General features: G+C 63.9%; 3 protein-coding genes across 4 annotated transcripts in view; 2 read left to right on the top strand and 1 right to left on the bottom strand.

Annotated features, from left to right (window-relative positions):
* Nucleotides 1-309: 309 nt before the first annotated feature.
* On the top strand, nucleotides 310-1463 carry COX8A (cytochrome c oxidase subunit 8A). The gene is made up of 2 exons (XM_074231202.1): nucleotides 310-808; nucleotides 914-1463. The coding sequence occupies exons 1-2, from the start codon at nucleotides 506-508 to the stop codon at nucleotides 1007-1009; spliced, it is 399 nt and encodes a 132-aa protein (XP_074087303.1). The 5' UTR covers nucleotides 310-505; the 3' UTR covers nucleotides 1010-1463.
* Nucleotides 1464-3566: 2103 nt separating this feature from the next.
* Nucleotides 3567-7670, top strand: OTUB1 (OTU deubiquitinase, ubiquitin aldehyde binding 1). Its single transcript, XM_074231184.1, has 7 exons — nucleotides 3567-3670; nucleotides 4298-4359; nucleotides 4799-4897; nucleotides 5222-5340; nucleotides 5664-5748; nucleotides 5848-6042; nucleotides 6345-7670. The coding sequence occupies exons 1-7, from the start codon at nucleotides 3613-3615 to the stop codon at nucleotides 6540-6542; spliced, it is 816 nt and encodes a 271-aa protein (XP_074087285.1). The 5' UTR covers nucleotides 3567-3612; the 3' UTR covers nucleotides 6543-7670.
* A 232-nt stretch (nucleotides 7671-7902) lies between these two features.
* Nucleotides 7903-19657, bottom strand: part of MACROD1 (mono-ADP ribosylhydrolase 1) — a 196611-nt gene continuing 184856 nt past the window's right edge. The window contains exons 5-11 of one of the 2 annotated variants that reach the window (XM_074231187.1): nucleotides 9623-9739; nucleotides 8883-9004; nucleotides 8755-8785; nucleotides 8593-8666; nucleotides 8379-8460; nucleotides 8241-8273; nucleotides 7903-8045 (exon numbers count right to left, since the gene is read on the bottom strand). In XM_074231187.1, coding sequence (XP_074087288.1) covers nucleotides 8269-8273; nucleotides 8379-8460; nucleotides 8593-8666; nucleotides 8755-8785; nucleotides 8883-9004; nucleotides 9623-9739 — 431 coding nt within the window. In that variant the 3' untranslated portion in view covers nucleotides 7903-8045; nucleotides 8241-8268. The remainder of the gene's footprint in view (nucleotides 8046-8240; nucleotides 8274-8378; nucleotides 8461-8592; nucleotides 8667-8754; nucleotides 8786-8882; nucleotides 9005-9622; nucleotides 9740-19657) is intronic. The other variant, XM_074231185.1, reaches the window with a different exon arrangement.

The raw sequence follows: 19657 nt of genomic DNA, 5'->3' as shown, positions 1-19657 counted from the left end.
GAATCCGGCCAAGGGCACCGAGGGCAGCTCTGAGGGGCCGCCCGGCCTGACGGGGGGCCTGGGCCCTGGGACACCACCAGCCCCCCACTCTCCCTAGGGGGAGTCGGGCTTAGCAGAGGCAAGGCGGGGGGCGCCCGGCCCGGCACGCGGGCGGGACCCTCAGCCTCTGCCGGCGAGGCCCCCAGAGCCTCATTTCGGGCAGGTGTGCCTACAGCTGGCACCGCCCCCCATGTCACAAGGCCCGGGGCGCCCCGGCCAGGCGTCACAGCAGGCGCCCGGCCCCCGGGCACCCCGTCCCGGGACGCCATCGGCTCTCTCTGCCCAGCTGCCCGGGCGCCTGGCACCGATCCTGCCCGCTAGGAGGTGCCCAAGCAGGGCAGGCCAGGAGGGGCGGGGCACCCCAGCGGGAGAGGCGGGATCGGGGCGGAGGGGCGCGGCCCACGCCTCCCAGGCCGCCGCGGGCTTCGGCCCCGCCCCTTCCGCACAGAACCCCGCCCCAACACGCATGCCGCCACCGGATTGGCCGGGTCGCGGGACGCGGGAAAAGCCGACGGGGCGTGCGGCGGGGCGGCGCGCGCGTCACGTCCGGGAGGCGGGGCCCACGCAGCCCCGCCCCCCCTCGTCACTTCCGGTCGCCGCTGACATTTCCCCGGAGCGACCTTGGCCCGGCTCCCCGCGCCCGCGCCCCGACGTCGCCATGTCCGCGCTGGCCCCGCGGCTGCTCGGCGGCCTGACGCCCCGCGGCCCCCTGCGCCTGCCCCGCGCGGCCCTGCACGCGCGCCCGGCCCGGGAGGAGCTGAGCCTGGTGGTGAGGCGGCGGCGGGGGGCGGGGGGCGGGGGGCGGCGGGCGGCGGGGTCCCTGCCCGCGGGGCCCCACTGAGCCGCCCGCCCGGGCCCGCTTTGTGCCCCGCAGGAGAAGACGGCGGCCATGGCGGTCTGCTTCGTCAGCCTCCTGGTGCCCTCCGGCTGGGTGCTGGCCCACCTGGGCAGCTACAAGAAGAAGGAGTGAGGGCGCCGCCGCCGGCCCGGGGCCTGGACCCCCCCGGGCCTCGAGCTCTGACCCTCCATCTTGGGACCTGCCCCCCCCCGCCCCGTGACCTCGGGGCCTGGACCCCCCCGGGCCTCGAGCTCTGACCCCCCATCTTGGGACCTGCCCCCCCCGCCCCGTGACCTCGGGGCCTGGACTCCCCCGGGCCTCGAGATCTGACCCCTCATCTTGGGACCTGCCCCGTGACCCCGGGGTCTGGACCCCCCGGGATCCCCCCTAGATCTACCCCATATCTCGGGACCTGCCCCCCCCCCCCGCCTCGAGATCTACCCCCCCATCTCGGGGCCTGCCCCCCCCCCCGGACCTGGCCCCCCCCAGGGACCACGATCGCTTTCTTTCCCAGGCTGCACCGCGCCCCTGCTCAATCATGCCACGTGACCCCACCCCCAGTTGAAATAAAGTCTTGAAACCTCGAGTCTGCTGTGTGCCTGGAGGGGGGGGCCTGGGGCGCCCCGAGTTTTCTCTCTACTTCCATCTCCCCGAGGCTGGGGGGGGTTCTTGGGGTTCGGTCCGGCCGGCAGGTGGGATCGGCCTCCCGCTGGGGAGGGTCCCTGGGCTCCTGGGGGGAGTGGTGCCCTTTGGCATAACGTCGCCCTAAGCTGCCCACCCAAGGGGTCGTATGGGGGAGGGGAGGGGCCGTGCCGGTGCGGGTCCCCCAGCGGCTCCTGAAGCCAAGCAGAGGGCTGCCTTGTTTCTCTGCCAAGGCTGTGGGCTACCCGCGCTGCCCACCCCACCCTACCAGGAGCAGGTTGGCTGCTTCTCATTGGCACGGGATGGCAAGGCGGGAGAGGTGTGAGCCCTGGGCTTCAGGACTCTGTCAGGCCCTGCTGGGCCGGTCCCAGCCCCGGTGTCCCGGGGGCAGCTGTAGGGGAGCAGCCACCTGGCGGTCTCAAGCTTTCCCAGGTGAGTCGGAGGGGCGAGGGCTCCTCCCCGAGTCCTCCCAGGAGCAGATGAAGACCTGGAGCTCCTCGGCCTCCCGACACCTGATAGAGTCGGCAGGCCACCCCGGCCTGAGCCATACATCGGGAGAGACTGCAGAGCCACCGGCTCGCTGGAGCTTCAGAAGTTCTTGCAAAGAAACGTCTGGGCCTGGGAAGAACGGCCAGTCCGGCCCCTGGTCCGGCACCTGCCGGAGCGGAAATGAGAGGGCGCGTTCTTGGGGAGTTTGGCCGGGGAGAGCCGAGCCCCCGACCAACATTCTGCCCATGGTGCCAGGCTGCTACTCTGAGTTCTACCAGTGCCATTCCGGAGGTCTCGGGGCGGCACCGCCAAGAGCCCTTCAGAGACATCCAGAGGGGCCTGGATGGCTTCTCGGTCACTGCCAAGGCTGGGACTCTGGGGGGACACCAACCCCGTCTGCTTGGGTCCAGATGACAGAGCAGGCTCCTGATGCCTCTGGCTGGCACCGCTGCCTGCCGGGGTTTGACCAGGAGGTGGCAGAGGGAGCAGGAAGTGGCCCTGAGACCCAGAGATGGGGGCGATGCAGGCTGGGCAGCCAGGGCCAGCTGGGCTGGTGTCGCGGTGGCCTTGCTGGTCCGGTTAGGCACTGGAGACCCCCCGACGCTGCCCTAGTGGACGCCGTGGATGTTTGGAGGAGGAAGACGAGGAGGGGGCATCTCTGCAAACGTGGCTGAACGCGGGAGGAAGCAGAGTCTCGGGCCTCGGCTGGGTTTATAGCCCAGATCCGGCCTCCACCGGCCCTTCAGTGCCCCAGACGGCTGTCCGTCTGTCCGGCTGAACAGCAGCCGGGCCAAGGCAGGGCTCTTCCTTGGACCCGGGGTCTGCAAGTCCGTCCCTGAGTCGCCACGCGGCGCCTGACATGGGGGGAGAAGCTCCCAGCGGGCTGCCAGGCCGACGTCGGTCCCTTGGGATGTCCCAGGGTCTGTTTGCCGGTAAAATGGAGGACGAGGGCCAAGGCCCGGCCAGCTCGGGAACTGGCAGCACGGCCCGGGACTGGGGGGGGCCCCGGGAGGGCTCACGTCCTGGTGCCAGGGCCGTCGCTGGGTTCTCGAGGGTACTCTCGGTTCGGCCCCTTCCAGGACCTGGGATGGCGGGGCCCGGAGGCAGGATGCGGGGAGGCTGCGGGCAGAGTGGGCCGCCCCGAGACTTCGGGGGCCGCGGCAGGGGAAGGCGGTCACGGGCCGGAGGAAGGTTGGCCGGGGCTTGGGGGAGCCGCGGCCGGGGGGGGGGGGGAGGCCTGGGCAGCTTGCTTCAGCTCGGCCAGGGGTGCGCGGAGAGAAGTCCCCGGGCCGCGTCCTTCCTGGGAAAGGCTGAGGAGCCGAGTTCAAGTGCTGCTCTTTGTGGCCTGCGAGCGGCGGGTCTGGAAAAGCCGGGGGCGCCCCCCCAGGCTGGGCGCCTCAGGCGGGCCCCATCTCCCCGGGCCTCCTCTCTAGCTCCCCGCCGCCCCGGCGGCCCCAGGAGGACGGGGCGGGGCGGGGCGGGGGCGGGGATTCCGGTCGCTAGGGGCGTTGCTAGGGAGCCCGCAGGGGGCGGGCACCGGTTCACTTCCGGGCGCAGAGGCGCTCGTACCCCGGAAGTGGTCGTGGGTGCGGCGCTGTTTAAAGATGGCGGCGGAGGAGCCTCAGCAGCAGAAGCCGGAGCCGCTGGGGAGCGACGCGGAAGGTAGCGGCCGCGGGGGCGGGGGCGGGGGCCGGGGGCCCCGGGGGGGCGGGCGGGGCGCGGCCCGGCCGGACGGAGGGGCCCGGGGCCCGGGGGGGGCCGAGGCGCGGCGCGCGGGCTCCATCGCTCCCCCCCCCCCCCGCGGCCTGGGGGAGCAGCCGCCGCCGGAGACCCCCCGGGCGCGCGGCGGGGGCCGGGGGAGGGGCGGCGGCGGGAGCGGCGGGAGCGGCGCGCGGCCACGGCGGCATCGCCGGGGGCCAACGCGCCTGCGCGGGGCGGCCCGGCCCGGATGGAGGCCGCGGCGGCCACGCGCCCACCCCCGGCGCGCACCTGCGCCCACGCGGCGGGAGCGCGCGCCCCGCCCGCCCGGCCGCGCCCGCGCGCTGGAGCCCCGCCCCTCACACCTGGGCCCCTCCCCCACCCGCCCCCCAGGCCGGGCCCCGGGGAGCCGTGGGGTGATGGGGGGTGAAGGAAGCCTGGGCAAAGGGGCACGGCCTGGCCTGCGGGAACCCCCGGGGCCCCCCGGCCCACGCCGCCCCCCGCACTTAGCCCGAGCCTCGGCGGAGGGAGCCCCCGGGGGGGCCCGGCCCCCGGCCCCGGCCGCGCTCACGCCCCGGCTCTCCCCCCCAGGAGTGAACTGTCTGGCCTACGATGAGGCCATCATGGCCCAGCAGGACCGGATCCAGCAAGAGGTGAGCGGGGGGCCGGGGCCCCCCGTTGTCCCGGGGAGGGGAAGCGCCTCCCCGGGCGGCTCCTGGGGTGGCCCCGGGACAGCACCCTTCAGTCCCGCCGCAGTCCAACCCGTGATTCACCCCTAAAAGCTCCCGGGCCTACTGAGTTCAGTGCCCCGGGGTTGCCTTGGCAGCGGCAGACGCCGTGGCCAGGCGGGCAGGGGTGCCCCGGCTGGGGATCCACCTTTCCACAAGAATCCCGGACCAGGACTAAAAACAAAAGAGGACGCCGTCGGGGCTCACCTTTTTGTCCTTTGGGGCTCCGTCTCTGGACCCCTGCCCGCACCCTGCTGTGGGGAGCAGTCACTCTGGCCCGGCCCCGTGCCCCTGCCCGGAGCTCCCAGCCAAGGGATCGGGCGGACGCACACGCTCCTGTCCTCCTCCCTCTCTGCCCCCCCAGATTGCGGTTCAGAACCCACTGGTGTCCGAGCGTCTGGAGCTCTCCGTCCTCTACAAGGAGTACGCCGAAGACGACAACATCTACCAACAGAAGATCAAGGTGGGGGCTCCTAGGTCCCCCCCACCCCCAGGAGATGGGTGAGCTGGGAGAGGCCCTCTGTCTGCACCGGGTTCTTGGGAGGAGTGAAGGCCAGGAGTGGCTTCTGCTCCTGCCCGCTCCACGCGCAGGTCCTCACCGGCCTTTCAGAGCTTCCACGGTCTGTGGGGCGGTTTCTCGTTCCCCCCTGAGGGCTCAGGTTTACCAAGAGCCCTCTGTCTACTGGCTGCCCCACTCAGAGCCACCCACCGGCCCATCCCTGGGCAGGGGCAAGAAAGCGGCCCGTCTGCACCCCGATCTTCAGCAGCTTCTCCATTGTCTCCTTAGGACCTACACAAAAAGTATTCCTACATCCGAAAGACTAGGCCTGATGGCAACTGCTTCTACCGAGCCTTTGGGTTCTCCCACCTGGAAGCCCTTTTGGAGGACAGCAAGGAGCTGCAGAGGTGAGCGGTGGGGTCTGCAGGGTTTCCTGGCCCACGGTCCAGCCGAGTGCTTTCCTAATAGTGGGGCATTTAGGCAGCATGGATGTTAAACAGAGACTTGAACTAGGGTCAGTCTAGGGGGCCGTACGAATCCATCCATCCTCGGGGTCACACCTGAGGTCTCTTCTAACTCTGGGGGGGGGGGCTTTGATGACCCCCCAGCCCTGCCAGACAGCCCGTGGCTGGCCTTTCTCTGCCTTGTTGGCACAAGCAGCAGACCCAGGTGCTCCCAGCCCCTATCTGCTCCCCCCTCCCCCTCCAGCAACTTTTGCCTCCTCCGGCAGGTTCAAAGCCATCTCTGCCAAGAGCAAAGAGGACCTGGTGTCTCAGGGCTTCACAGAGTTCACAATCGAAGATTTCCACAACACGGTGAGCTGAGCCGGCCCCCACCCTCACCCCTGGCTCGGGTGGGGAGGCGTTGGGGCCGGGCAGGGCCGCTGATGGGGGCTCTGGCATCTCTCTGGGCAGTTCATGGACCTGATCGAGCAGGTGGAGAAGCAGACCTCGGTGGCCGAACTGCTGGCCTCCTTCAATGACCAGAGCACCTCCGACTACCTGGTGGTCTACCTGCGGCTGCTCACCTCGGGCTACCTGCAGCGCGAGAGCAAGTTCTTTGAGCACTTCATTGAGGGGGGCCGGACCGTCAAGGAGTTTTGTCAGCAGGTGCCTTGGACCTTGCCCCTCTGCCACCCTGACCTTTGCTTGCCACTTTTCTGACCTCATTTCTGGGCCTCTGGTCTTCTAGATGTGGGCACTCCACCCCAGCCCGACCAAAACTCGCCGCTCATCTTCTGTTCCCTAACTTGACAACCCCTTAGCCCGGCTGGGCCTGGGAAGAGCCCCCTCCAGGCCAGTGGGTGTGTGAAGGGGGGGGCCACACCGCAGACACCCCCCCACTTCCTCTGGCCGGGCTGTCGGGGTGGGTTGGCTCCCCCGGTCACCTTTCTCCCCTCTCATCCCTCCAGGAGGTGGAGCCCATGTGCAAGGAGAGTGACCACATCCATATCATCGCGCTGGCGCAGGCCCTCAACGTCTCCATCCAGGTGGAGTACATGGACCGCGGGGAGGGCGGCACCACCAACCCCCACGTCTTCCCGGAGGGCTCTGAGCCCAAGGTCTATCTACTGTACAGACCCGGACACTACGACATCCTTTACAAATAGGTGGGACGGCGCCCCGGGCCTTGCCCGCCGCCACTGCCCGTGCTGGGGCCAGTCCTGCCCCTCCCTTCCCCTGCTAACAGGCGTTAGACATGTACAGAGGTTTTTTGTGGTTGTAAATGGTCATATTTCACTCCCCCTTCCCCTCCCTGCCCCCGTGACCTTGCGTATTTTATTAAAGGGGATGTTGCTGGTGAGGCCGTGTCTGCGCGCCCATGTATTGCTGCTGCCCGCCGTTGGGAGAGGGCATCCGGGGGGGCCCTCCTTTCCCGGCAGGGACCCCGGGCCAGGCCGAGCCAAGCTTGGGCAGGGGAAAGACGGGCCACTTGCTGCTCAGGCCCCAGCAGCCAAACCCTAGGGGAGCAGGCCTGCAAGGGCAGGGGCTGAGGGGGTCATCTCCCCCATTCTTCCACTGGCTTGTGGGGGCTTCTTCCAAGGACCTTCTCATGGGAGATGCTACCGGAGCCTCTCCTGATGCCTCAGCCCTTCCCCGGGGGCCAACTGTGCTTCCACAGGGTCTGCCCGCTCCGGTGCCGACCCAGTCTGCACCTGTGCTCACCCCCCCTCACCCTTGGCCCACAGATGGAGGCCCAGGTGATGCCCTCCTGGACCCCACTGCCTCTGCTCTCCTTTCTGCTGTCGGACACCCCTGCTTCTGTCCCAGCGCCTGCCTCTGGCTCGCTTCTTAGATGGTTTGGCTTGTTCTTAACTCTGTCCCCAGCAGAGGGCACTGCCACCCTGTAGCAGCATGGCTGCTAGGGGCTGGCCTGAGGGCCTCACCATCGTCCTGGGGGCACCACCCTCACGGAGGGGAGGAGCCTGAGGCCCCAGCCGCCCCCAGCCCCCCACACTCTGGCCTTCCCTGCTCCCCCTGCTTTGGCTTGCCGGGCCCCCGGCTCTTCTGCTCTCTTGAGTTGTCCGTTTCTTCCAGCAAGGGGAAGGGCGGGGGTCTCTCCCCCAGTGCCATCGAGCCACAGAAGACCACCCCCTCCCCCACAGAATTAATGGTGTGTCGTCTCCTTCAGACTGTAAGCCCCTCGAGGGCAGGGAGCGTGGCTGTGTTCTGTGCAACTGTATCCGCCTCAATAAATGTGAACTGATTGTTGGCAACCGGCGCTGCCCGTCTCCTCCCGCCGCACTGCCCGCCTCCCGCTGTGCTGCCATCTCCTCCTGCCATGCTGCCCACTTCCCCCGGGTTCCTTCTTTCCTTTTGGCCTGGAGGGATGACCCAAGCCTGGGGGCCAGCTGGTGGATCCCCCAAGTTCACTGGTGGATGAGCTCGGCACACCCCACGTCCTGACACCCCCCCCCCCATCCCAGCCCCGGCCCCATCCTCTGGGATATCAAGCCTTGAGCCTAGAACTGAGCAGAACCCTTTATTGAACAGTGTTGAGAGACCCTCGAGCCCGGGGAGGGTCGTGGGGAAGGCGGTCCTGCATCAGGGGGGCTTGGGTGGGTCAGCGGTCTGGCGTCCTCAGAGTTGGGCCTGGGGCGCCTCGGGTGGGTCTGGAGGGAGAAGCGCCAGGTCAGGGCAGACCTGGGAAACGGGCCCCTCCTGTCCGGCCCCCCGCCACCCCCAGTCCTGGCCTGGGACGGGGGGAGTCAGCAGTCCTGTCTGCCTCTGATGGGCCAAGGGGGTGGTTAGCTGGTGCCAGGGATGGGGGTGGGGGGCACGGTTAGTCCACACGGGGCCTTTCTTACCAGTCTTGGGGAGTGGGGAGGGACGGCATCAGGCTGGAAGGCAGAGGAGAGTGAGGGAGGGGCCACCTGCCAGGATGAGCCCCTCCCCCAGGCTCCACCCAGAGGGCTCAGGACCCCAGGAGGGGAGGGGGCACCTACCCACAGGGAAGAAGTGGGGCAGGCGCCCCCGGTAGATCTCTTCATCCTTCTCCAAGAAGACACAGATGAGCAGGCGGTCCACCTGAGGCCAGAGGAGGATCCGGTGCTCAGGGAGGCCCTCCCCTGTGCCCCCCCCCATCCCCCTGCCGGGGGAGGACCGGGAGTCGGAGGGGAGAGAGCTTTCCCGGATTGGCTCCCCCCGTGACCCCCATACCTTGTCCTTGTGCTCTTCCAGCCACTCTCGGAGGGTGGCCAGGACGACCTCGGCTGCAGCCTCGTTGGGGTAACCTGTGGGGTGCAGGGGAAGCTGGAGCGTCCGTGGCTTCTCCCTGTGACCCCCAGCCCAGCCCCCCACCTTGGCCCCAGCCACACTCACCAAAGACCCCCGTGGAGATGCAAGGAAAGGCCTGGAAGACAAACCCTGCTGTTACTGGGGCTACTGCCGGCACCCCCTAGTTAGGCCCAGCCCCTCTGGGGCGCCCCTTCCCCGTTCTGGACCCTCACCACTGAGCGAAGGCGGTTCTCTAGTGCCAGCTGCAGGCTGTTAAGGTAGCAGTTGCGCAGTTCCTGGACCTGGCCGGGGCTGGGGTCTCCCTGGGCGATAGGCCCCACAGTATGGATGACATCTGTGAGGAATGAGACTGGGTCAGGCCCAGTTCCGAGCCCTCGCCTGGCACCCATGTGCCCCCTCCTCACCCGGCCCTTGAGCCCCTAGCTGGGAGGGGGCATGATACCATCCAGGGCCTGCTCCCTGCCTGGCACCTTGCCACTGTGCCCAAGGGGAGCCCACTGACCCAGCACACCCGGTCCAGCTCCTCCATGCGGGCACCAACACTCACACCCAGCACCCACTCCAGGAAGATTCTGACTCTGCTTCTGCCCAAGAAAACCAGTTTCTTTGCCCATCTCGCCCAGGGCTCGGGCTGGGGGGGGGGGGCTGACAGGGCCTGCCTGAGGCAGCCCTGACCTCCATCCAGGCCGGCAAGCTCACCCATGGGGAGGGGAGGGAGGAGGCAAATGGGGTGGCCAAGGGGGCTCCCCAAGACCCTGAGTCTGGATGTGACGGGTTAGGAGCTGGTGCAGGGGCACTGCCAAGCTCTGCAAAATGGGCCAGGGTGGGGTGGTAACTACTCCCCTGGCCATGGGCACGGGCAGAGCCCGTGCCTGGCAGGCAAGGCATTGTGGGACTGCGGGCACGAGGAAGACGAAAGGAAGGCTGGGAGGGCCCGGGCCGGGGTACATACACTTGGCCGGCAGGCGGTACCCTCCGGTGATCTTGGCTTTGCCCGTCTCACAGCTGTGGAGCGAGCGGCACTCCTCGGTCAGCAAGTGGCCGGCGGCTCGGTGGATACAGCCATCCACTGTGGGGGGAAGCACAGCAGGGACCCCTCAGCTCCGGCAGCCCCCCAGGGGTCCTGGGGAGCCAGGAGTTCTAGGCTCCACTGTGTTGCTGCCTCTCTGGACCTCAGTTTCCTTATCTGTAAAATGGGGGTGCACCAGATGGATTCTGAAGGATCCTTTTGGCTTTGATGACTTGAGTTCTGTTCTCTGGCCCCTCAGCTCAGAACTCCCATGTTCTGGGCTGTCCCCCAGCCAGCCATGACTTTCTACGTTCTAGGCTCAAGGGTCCCCAACTTTGACAGGGATGTTCTAAAGTCCCCCCCACCCCAGGTTGGGCCTGACCAGGGCAGAGCGCTGCCCTCTCCTCCCTATTGTCCCCCAGGCCATCCTAGGCAGCCCCCTCCCCAGCCTGGCCTCGGCCCCCCGCTTCCTCATCTTCCCTGCCCAGGACCCCTGAGGAAGGGAAGGAAAGGGGGAAGAGTCCTGCTGGGGGGGGTCTGTGTGGAGGTGATGGGCCCCCCACTTCCCTTCCCAAGCCCGGCTCACCCCTGGTGCTGGGGGTGCTGGGACCTCAGAGGTGGGCATAAGCCCCGGCCCCAACATCCAGCCCTAGCCAGAGACCGCTCGGCAGAGTGCTCTGAAGAGCAGATAGGGAAACTGAGGCCTGGAGAAGGGGAAAGACCATCGGGGTCAGACAGGAAGAGGCCAGTGGGGCCAGGAGGGTCCTCCTGATAGAGGATCATCCTCATCCTCATCCTCACCCTCACTGTCACCCAACACGGCCCCACGTTCTCCAAGCCTGGGCTTCAAGCCCCCCTTCCCCCCCAGGGAAGCTCTTGCCCTCATTTTACCAAGAAGGAAACTGAGGCCCAGATGAAGGTCTTCCCTCCCCCCCGGGGCACCTCAAGCCCCCCACCAAGGTTTTTCTGGCCCAGGCCAGACTTCCTCTGATGGCGACGAATGTTGGTTCTGGCCTTCACGTGGCTGGCGCTGGGCATCTCACCTTCCATTTTACAGATGGGGAACTGAGGCCTGGAACAGGGCAGTCCCTTGGCAGAGGAGACAGGGCTGGGCCCCAGGACCCTGAGCCTTCGGCTCTTCAGCCAGGGGGCTCACTTCTGGCCTCCCTCCTTGCTACCCCCTGCCCCCTAGAATGACCCAGAAGGCCCCCCAAGGTAGGCCCCCTCTGCCCTCACATTCCACCACCTCTGTCTTCCTCAGGGTTCTTGGACTGGGGGCGGGGGAGAAGGATGACGCCCCTGGCCTGGGTCCTGGGAGGACCATCCGGGGGCCCTGAGTGCTGAGCAAACGCGGCTGCCCGCTGCTGCCCACTGCTGCCCGGGCCTCATCGATCGGCCGCTCTATTATTCCCTCATTCTCAGTCTATCTGCTAATCCGAGAGACAATATTTCACGTGCCCAGTGTGGTGGCGGCTGCCCAGCCTCTCACCCTGCCCCCTCCTCCCAGGGGATCCTGCAGGTCTGTGTGAGGAGGGGGCGGCTCCAGGGCACCAGGGCTGGCAGGGCCCTAGCCCCCCCCCCCCACTTTATAACTGAGCAAGTATTGGAGGCAGGACTGGCATCGGGGTCCGAGGCCCCGCCTTCGGGGAGCTTACAGAACCTGAGACCCCAGGGAGAGTGAGGGCCACATGCCCCTTGCTGCCCCACCACCACCCTGGGAGGGAAGCCCTTCCACCCCATTTTAGCCACAAGGAAACTGAGTCTCAGGCAAAAGGACTTGAGCCCAGAGGGGACCCTCATGAGGCAGGAGAACTGCTTGTGGCCTCAAACCCCGAGGCAGAATTCGAATTCGGGTCTTCCTGACGACCCTCTGCAGGGCAGGGCTGCCTGGAGCGCGATGACTGGCCACCAGGTGGCGCAGGAGAGAAGGCCCAAACCCAGAGAGACCAGCCCCGAGTTCAAGTTCTCATTCACCCACTTAGACAAGCCGTGTGACTCTGGAAAAGTCCCGAACCCCCGCCTCAGTTTCTCCTCACGGGGTCGTTGTGAACCACTTTGGAACGGTATCAACGGGTCCATGGCAAAGGAAGCCAGGGGCTCTCCAGGGAGAGAAATGGAGGCACCCCCAAAACGAGGGGCAGCCTGGGCGCTTCTCAGGGATATCTGAGAGTGCTGTGGGCTCAGGGGGAGACAGCGGGGGGCTGGGGGCTGGGGCCTGGGATGGCCTTCAAGGCCTCACAAGATCAGCATCCTGGGGCCCTTAGAACCTGGAACATCAGAGTTGGGGGCTTAGAACCTGAAATGTTAGAATGAGGGGGCCCCTACAACTGAAGGTTGGAGTGGGGGGGTCTCCAACAGCAGTGTCAGAGCGGGGAGGCTTAGAACTGGAACGTCAGAGCTGGGGGGCTTAGAACCTGGAATGTTGGAGTGGGGTGTTCTTACTGCCCAAGAAGTTCAGGACATGAAGCTCTGGCTCTCCTTCCCCTCTGCCCGCCCCCCCAGCAGGCCGCTCTGCTCCCACGGGTGCTGCCCTGCCCCCTCCCTGCCTGCCGTCCCCCCATGTGAGACAGACAGAGGGAGTCTGGGCCTCTGGCCCCTGGAAACCCGGAGCTAATGAAGCTGCCAAATGAGGGGCAGCCTCATCAGCTGAGCCAACTTTAATTGGAGCCGGGCTCCAGGGCTTGTTTATCCACCAGGCAGGCCTGGCCCCAGGAGGGTGCTGGGGCCCTTGGGGGGCGGGGCCAGGCTGGGGGGCCCCGGGGGACCCCGAGCCCTGAAAAACAGCACTGGCCGCCTCCCACCCGGGCATCTTCCAGGGAGCCGGGCCAGAGGCCTGGGCGGCTGGGGAAGGCCCGCCACCGAGGCGGCCTGCCATCTTGCCTGCCTCTGCTGGGCCCCGGGGAGAACCCGAACCCAGGGCCACCTGCACCCAGCGTGACTTCCTCAGCCCACCTTACTGGCCAGGAGAAACCCCAGCTGACAAATGGACGGTCCCTCTGTGGCCTCCAGGGAGTTCCGGGAGGCTAAGGGTGTGGTGGGCACCAGCAGGCAGCCTGCCAGGGCCAAGCTTGACCTGCCCCTATGCCAGCCACCTCCACCCTGGGCCAGCTGCAGCCTCCAGGCTCCCCTCCCTCCTCCCTCTCCTCTCCCCTCTTCCCTCCTGTTGTTTTCTCTCCTCCCCTTTGGGGCCCAATTAAGCAGAATTTCATTTCCATTTGGCAGTGGCCCTGCAGGATTCCCTGTTCAGGGCAGACAGTGGGGGGCACCCCAAGGAGGGGGGCCGGACACCCCCTCCTTGCCCTGGTTCTGGGGGCTGTGAGCTTTTAGAGGCCACATCTGTCTGGCAAGGTGGGTGCTTCCCTGGACGAACCCCCTCTTCTCTGTCTCTGGGGAACAGCCAGGGGCTCTCTGTAGGGCCCTGGGGCAGATTTCTAGAGCTCCCCCTGAAAAATCCCAGTTCCAAGGCCGGCCGAGTGACCTTGAACAAGTCCCTGGGACTCAGTTTTCCCCTGTGCAAAATGTCCCCAGATGTGTTGGGGGACAAAGAAGGTGCATGGCGTTTATTTGACCCTCACTCCCTCACCCCGGCCCGTAAGAGGAGCAGCAGCCCACCTGGACGTGGGGCTTCCAGATCAGCTGGCTCTTGGTAAAACCTCCCCAAGCGAGCAGCCCTTAACCGTAGAAACCCCTGGACCTGGATACTGAGAGACCACCTGGCTCCATCTGTTCTATGGATGGGGAAACTGAGGCTCAGCGAGCCAGGAGAGGGGTCCCCCTGCCCCCTCCTCCTCAGGGGCACTGCCCCCCCAGTCCTTTATCTCAGTAACGGGGCTAATGATGCTCTCCCAGCAGCAAGCCCCCCCCCCCCCCCGGCCAAGGCCCTGGCACTTCCCCTGGGCCGTGTGGGCCTCGTCTCGGCTGCCCTTGGCTGGGGTCCATCCCACCCAGCGGAAGAAGAGGACAGGAATAATTTGTATTTAACAGACTTAATGTTTCCTGCCACGGCCAGGAGGAGGGAGAGAGAGAGGGCCGGCCGGGAGATGGGGCTGTTCGGGGGTCAGCGCGGCCCCTCGTGTCCGCTGCCTCCCACCAGCCTGGCTTTGGTCAGGGCCTGGGGGTCCTCCGGCCTCTTCTTGCCTCTCAGACTCCACCCCTGGAGGGGATCTTGGGGCCCAGACTCTGAGCTGGTGAGTTCCCCATCATCGGTAGCCTGGCACATGGCCCCCTTTGGACCTGCTGCCTTCTGAGGCAGCTCTGAGTCCACGCACGCCTGCTGTCCACTGGACAAGAGCAGACGTGGCTCAGGGCCCCCGGGCCCTGCTCATCCTTCCTACACAGTGGGATGGGGAAGGGGCTTCCTGAGGCCCAGAGAGATCAAGGAAGCTGCCCAAAGACACACAGGAAGCAGGCATGGGCAGGGTGGGGAAAGCTCCCCGGGGGGGGGGGTCTTGGCAGTACCCCTGCCCCACAGATGCCACCCTAGAGTCCACATCTCCACTGAATGTTATACCACCCTCTGCCTACGGGTGTGGGTATCCTTGACCCCATTTGTCAGATGACAAAACTGAGGATCAGAGAGAGAGGGGACCTGTCCAGGGACCCCCAGGCTCTCTGCAAGCCCCCTGACTGTGCTGGGGGGGTCAGCAGTGTGGAGAGTGCTGAGGGGGAGGTAGCCTTGTCATACAGAGGCGCTCAGGGCCAAGCCCCCTCTATGAGCATTTGAGGATCCCCCTGCCCTTAGTTCTAAGCCAACTGACCTCACTGGCAAGCTCCACCCCCTCCCTGAGCCTCAGTTTCCCCATCAAGACCAGCTTTTCTGTAAGGTCCCTCCTTGTTCTAGGTTGGGGGCAGGAGAACGGAACCCCTGAAGGCAGGAGCTGAATTCAGCTCCTTGCTGAATTAAACGGAGTAGAATTTGGTCCACCACACACTTAAACAAGACTTCTTCTTCCTCCTGGCTCTCTCTCTGGTGACAGGGAGCTCACTACCTGAGGCAGCATCCTATTCCACTTTGGGACAAAGCATCTCTTCACTTCCGGCCTCAGTGGACCTCTCTGTGACTCTCCCCAGAGCTTCTGACTCCGTCCCTGGGCCAGATTCACCTTCTGTTGGTCAGCCCTGGAAGGCCAGATGCCGCTGACCAGGCTAAAGAGCCGCAACTCCTTCAACCCATCCTCACGTAGCTTGAGGTCAGGGCGCCTCCACCACCCCAGACTCCTCCTCCAAATAGGGCCTGACCAGGTGGAGGCTGAAATGGAGACATCTCCTGACTTCAGGCCTCTTGGGAGACAGACCCGACCCCAAACTGGGTTGTTTGTTCTTTTTAAATTTTATTTGAAGCAACGGGGTTTAGTGGCTTGCCCAAGGCCACACAGCAAAGGAATTATGAAGTGTCTGAGGCTGAATTTGAACTCAGGTCCTCCTGACTCCAGGGCCAGTGCTCTATCCACTGCGCCACCTAGCTGCCCCCAAATGTGTTTTTTTTTAAAATAAAAAAAGGCCAACAAGACTGGAAGAAGCTAAGGCAGCTGTGGGGACTTTTAGGTTCCAGTTATTCCTATTAAAGAGAATGAGGAATCTGCTCAAAAGTAGATGTTCTACCCATTTTCTAGCAAAGGAAACCGAGGCTCAACTTTCCAGTGACTTGCTCATTGTCACCCAGCTGGTGTTGGAGAATTTGAACCTGGGTCTCTCCCGCCTCCTGTTCGGAGCTCTGGCCACACATTCTCAATAGAACTCGGGGAGGGTCCCAGATGCCCCCCCCATTTATAAAAATATTTATTTTAAATTTAATTTAAATTTTTATAAAAATGTGAAGGGCATTTTGGCCCCCAGAACCCCTAGTCTGACTCAGTCTGGCCATGATCCCCGGGGGTCCCAGCCTCCACCCCCCCTTCTTCAAGAGGATCACTCAGCGAGGGGCTGTCCCCCCTGCCTCCGACAATGACGCCGACCCCCTCTGGGAGCCACTGACTCCCAGCACTTGAAGGGGCTGTGGTGGCTACTTAGGCCTCGTAATATTCATGAAGGGAAGATTAAATATTTAAATTTATTCAGCAATAAAAAACCCTGGTGGGGGAGCGTTTTACATGTTAAACAAACAAGCAAACAGGGGCTAATTAATTATTTAAGGCAACGTCTTGATATTGGCCTGGGTGGGCCGGGCAGGCTCCTGCTGGGCCTGGATGGAGGCCAGGGGCTGGGGGGGGGGGTTCCTCCCTGGCTTTGGTTTCTCAGCCCCCCTCTTCTCGCTCCCCCCAGAAGGCTCCAGGGCTCTCGGCTCTTGTTCAAGCTTTCTTTAAACTAGCGGCCTCCAGCTTGGAGCCCTCCAGGGCTGGGGAGCTCCCCCTCTGCAGGGCCACCAGGTTTGGGCCCGCTTGTACCCCAGGGAGCGCAGACACCAGAAGTCAGAATTTGGGCCCCCCAGGGGGACTAACTCACCCTCCTTGTTTCCTATAATGGATTCTCATTTAGACCTTGACCATGTTGACAGAAAAGGAAACTGAGACCTGGGCAGGGGAGGGGGCCTGCCCAAGAGATGCCAGAGTTCTCCCTATTTTAGAGGAACAAGCCCAGGTTTGGAGAGCTCAAAGCATCAGACCCGCCCCCCCCCCGACTGAAGGTCCATCTCCCCTCCCCCTCCCCAGCCTTTCCTCAGTCTGGGGGTGAGGGTAACACCTTGAACTCATCCCCTTGCTTGGATCTCTCAATCCTTCTGGCCATTTTACAGATGCGGACACTGAGGCCCAAGGGGCCGGCCTGCTGTCACACAATCGCACAGCTGTCCCTCCTCAATCCCCCCCACTGGCTCTCCTGTGCTATGTAACCAGGGCAGGTCACTGGCGCTTTGCCCCAGGGTGCTAAATTTAGAGGGGACTGAAAACACTGGCAATGGTTTGGCGGAACAGAAACACAGCTAATATCTGGTTAGCAGGGATAATTCATTTAAATAGGAGCCTCCAGATGGCAGGACTGGGGGGGGAGCTCCTCCCCCATCCCACCCATGCCACCAGCCCTGGGAGCAGCCCAAGCACCATCCTCCTCTGGAAGCCTGGCTCCTTGAAGGGCCAACTTGGCCTGCCCTGGCGCAGTGCCTGCCCTCAGGGAGCTGACTACCCACTGGGGAGATGGAGGAAATACTTGGAAATCTAGAAATCCTTGGAAAATAAAGCCCAGGTGGATAGGGAGAGGGAAGCTATTCCAAGACCCCTCCCAGCTTCCATAGCCCATGTTCGAGTCCCTTCTGGCCTTACTTCTGCAATCCTCTGAACTCTGTGCTGAGCCCAAGCTCTGCCCCCAGGGTCTCAGAACAAAGGGTTCGAGTCTAGACTTCACTGTCCATCGCAGACCCTGCCCTCCCAGCCTGGCCCTGGCAATCTGGGTCCCAGCAGGGTCTTTCCCATGGCTCGGTGGGGGTCTCTTGCCCTCGATGCCCCCCAGGCAAGATGCCCAATGATGCCCAATGCCAAGCAGGGGGTGGGCAGGCAGGCCGCTCCCTGCAGGGGCAGAAGATGGATAGGCCGGGGCTTCAGCTCTGTGATTGGAAATTCATTATTGAGTCAGAGCAGCTCCTTAAATGGGGATTTGAAAACATTAAGGCTTCATTATGGATATGACGGCGGGGCCCCATTCATCATGCAAAAATCACTCCCGTTATTAAAAATCCTCATGGCAGCCGCCGACGCCGGTCTGACGGCATCACCCGGCTGGGGGCCCCGGGTGGGCACTGGAGCTGGCCTGGCCACCCAGAGGCTCCACTCGCCTGGGGCAGGTGGGGAGGCTGGAGCCCAGGTGGGGCATCAGAAGCACCCTCCTGGGCCCTGTGGCCTGTCCTCTGCCCCCACCCAGGCAGCTCAGATAGCTAGGCCCAGGTGGAGATGGTGGGCAACCCCCTGGGCCGAAGCCAGAGCCTGAGGGCAGGCCTCTGGCCTCCCTGGGCCCTCTGGATTCTGGGGCCTCCGCTCTGCCCAAGGACTTCTGCTCACTCCACCAATCTGCAGTTTGTTTAAGGGCATCACGGTGGCGGCCCCTCATCAGACCAGGGCCTCCTTGAGGGCAGGTCCTGGATCCATAAATGACTACTGCCTGGTGGCTTAACCGGGTGACCCTGGCTCCGAGATGGCAATCCCTGGAACCTCACAACCTCACCTGTACCATAAGAGGCCTGGATGCCATGGCTTCTGAGGCCTGGCGAGCCCTAAGTGTATTCACTTCCAGGGTCTCCTCCTCCCATTTCCCCGAAGGGACATACTTTCCTTCCTCTTTTCCTTAGCTAGAAAGACAGAGTGGTGTAGTGATTAGCTCACCAGGGGCTTCTCCTGGTCCTCTAAATCCTGGGAGCAGAGATTTTAGAGATGGAAGGAAGCTTAGGCTTCCTTTAGTCTAGTCTCTTCACTTTGAAGAAGAGACTGAGGGTCAGAGAAGATCACATAAATACCAGAGTGGAATTACAAGGGAGCTTCTGACCTAGTGCTCTGGAACATTGGAGGGGGAGGGGAAGAAGGAGGAGGGGAGGGGAGGAGGGGAGGAGGAGGGGGAAGGGAGGGGGAGGGGAGGGGGAGGGGAGGGGGGAGGGGAGAGGGAGGGATCTTTCATCAAGTCCAGCTGCCTTACTGACTCTAGGTCTTGATTTCTCCATCTGTAAAATGGGAATAATCTCCCTCCACCCAGGGTTGTGGCGAGGTTCCAAGGATGGTGTATCTAAGAGCTGGGAGACCTCAGACATCCAGGCTCCTAATCTGACAGATGAGGAAGTCATGGCCTGTGGTCACATGGGATAATAATGGGAGGGACTACCCCTAATTTACAGAGAGAGAAACTGAGGCAAGCAGGTATTAAGTGACTTGCCCAGGGTCACATGGAGACTAGGTGTATCTGGATTTGAACTCAGGGCTTCTTGATTCCAGATCCACTGCTCATCTCACTGCTGAGTTGCCTGTGAATTATTTATTATTGATATTCTGATTCAGCCAGAGGGCGGGGGGTGTGTGCTCATTTTTGGCCCTGAGCCCCTGAGCAGGGACCTGAGAAATGTTTGGGGAACAGAATCAGGCCTGGATGGGGGGTGGACGAGGGGAGACCCCAGGGTCATCTGCTTTTTTCTAATGTGATGACCAGCAGCCCAGGAGAAGGGCGTCTTGGCGGGGGTCAGGGATCGAGGTGCTGTGGTTGGCAAAGAGCTGGCTTGGGGGGGGGCTCCATCTGGGTCTCTGAGGGCCAGGCCCACAGGCCAAGGGCCAGGAAGGGGCCGGTTCCTTATTAGCAGTTCCTGAAGGCCCAGACACCCCAGGAGCCCCCACTGCGCTAATCTCAACAGCCAGAGCCAGCTGTTTCCTAAGCTGAGGTGGCAGAGATAAGGGATTAACTGGGCCCAGGCAGATGTGGCGATAGCATCTTGGGCATCCAGGCAGTGCCATGATCAGAAAATGAAAGGAGCACAAGCCATGGCCTGGATGCACACCAGCCTCCAGGGAGAGAGAGAGAGAGAGAGAGAGAGAGAGAGAGAGAGAGAGAGAGAGAGAGAGAGAGAGAAAGAGAGACAGAGACAGACAGAGAGACAGACAGACGAGAGATAAGAGACAGAAAGGGAGAGGGGAGAGGAAGGAAGAGACAGAAGAGAGGTGAGTCTGGGAGCAGGAGAGGGGAAGTCTGGTGTGTGTGGCCAAGGCCTTTGGGGAGGAGATGTGTCCACAGTGAAGGCCTGTGGGCATCCATGACCAGGTTGTTCTAACTTGTAACTGCATCAGGGTAGAAGGGCTCCCTCACTGACAAAGGTCAGCCACTCCTGGGGCCCTTGTCTTGGGGTTGCTTGGGGGATCTGAGGGATGAAGGGCCCATCTCATGCAAATTCTCCTGCCTCCAAGGTGGGCCCTCCTGCCACTGGCCATGGGTGTGTGGGAAGGTGCAGGCTGGGCAGAAATGGTGCCAGTTGTCATGATTGAGGGCCCCCAGAAGGGTAGAGCTCCACTTTGCCTGAGC

Source organism: Macrotis lagotis, chromosome 3 (genome assembly GCF_037893015.1).
Source record: "Macrotis lagotis isolate mMagLag1 chromosome 3, bilby.v1.9.chrom.fasta, whole genome shotgun sequence".
Taxonomy (NCBI): domain Eukaryota; kingdom Metazoa; phylum Chordata; class Mammalia; order Peramelemorphia; family Peramelidae; genus Macrotis; species Macrotis lagotis.
The sequence above is the reverse complement of the archived record's forward strand: the minus strand, read 5'-3'. Positions and strand labels throughout refer to the sequence as shown.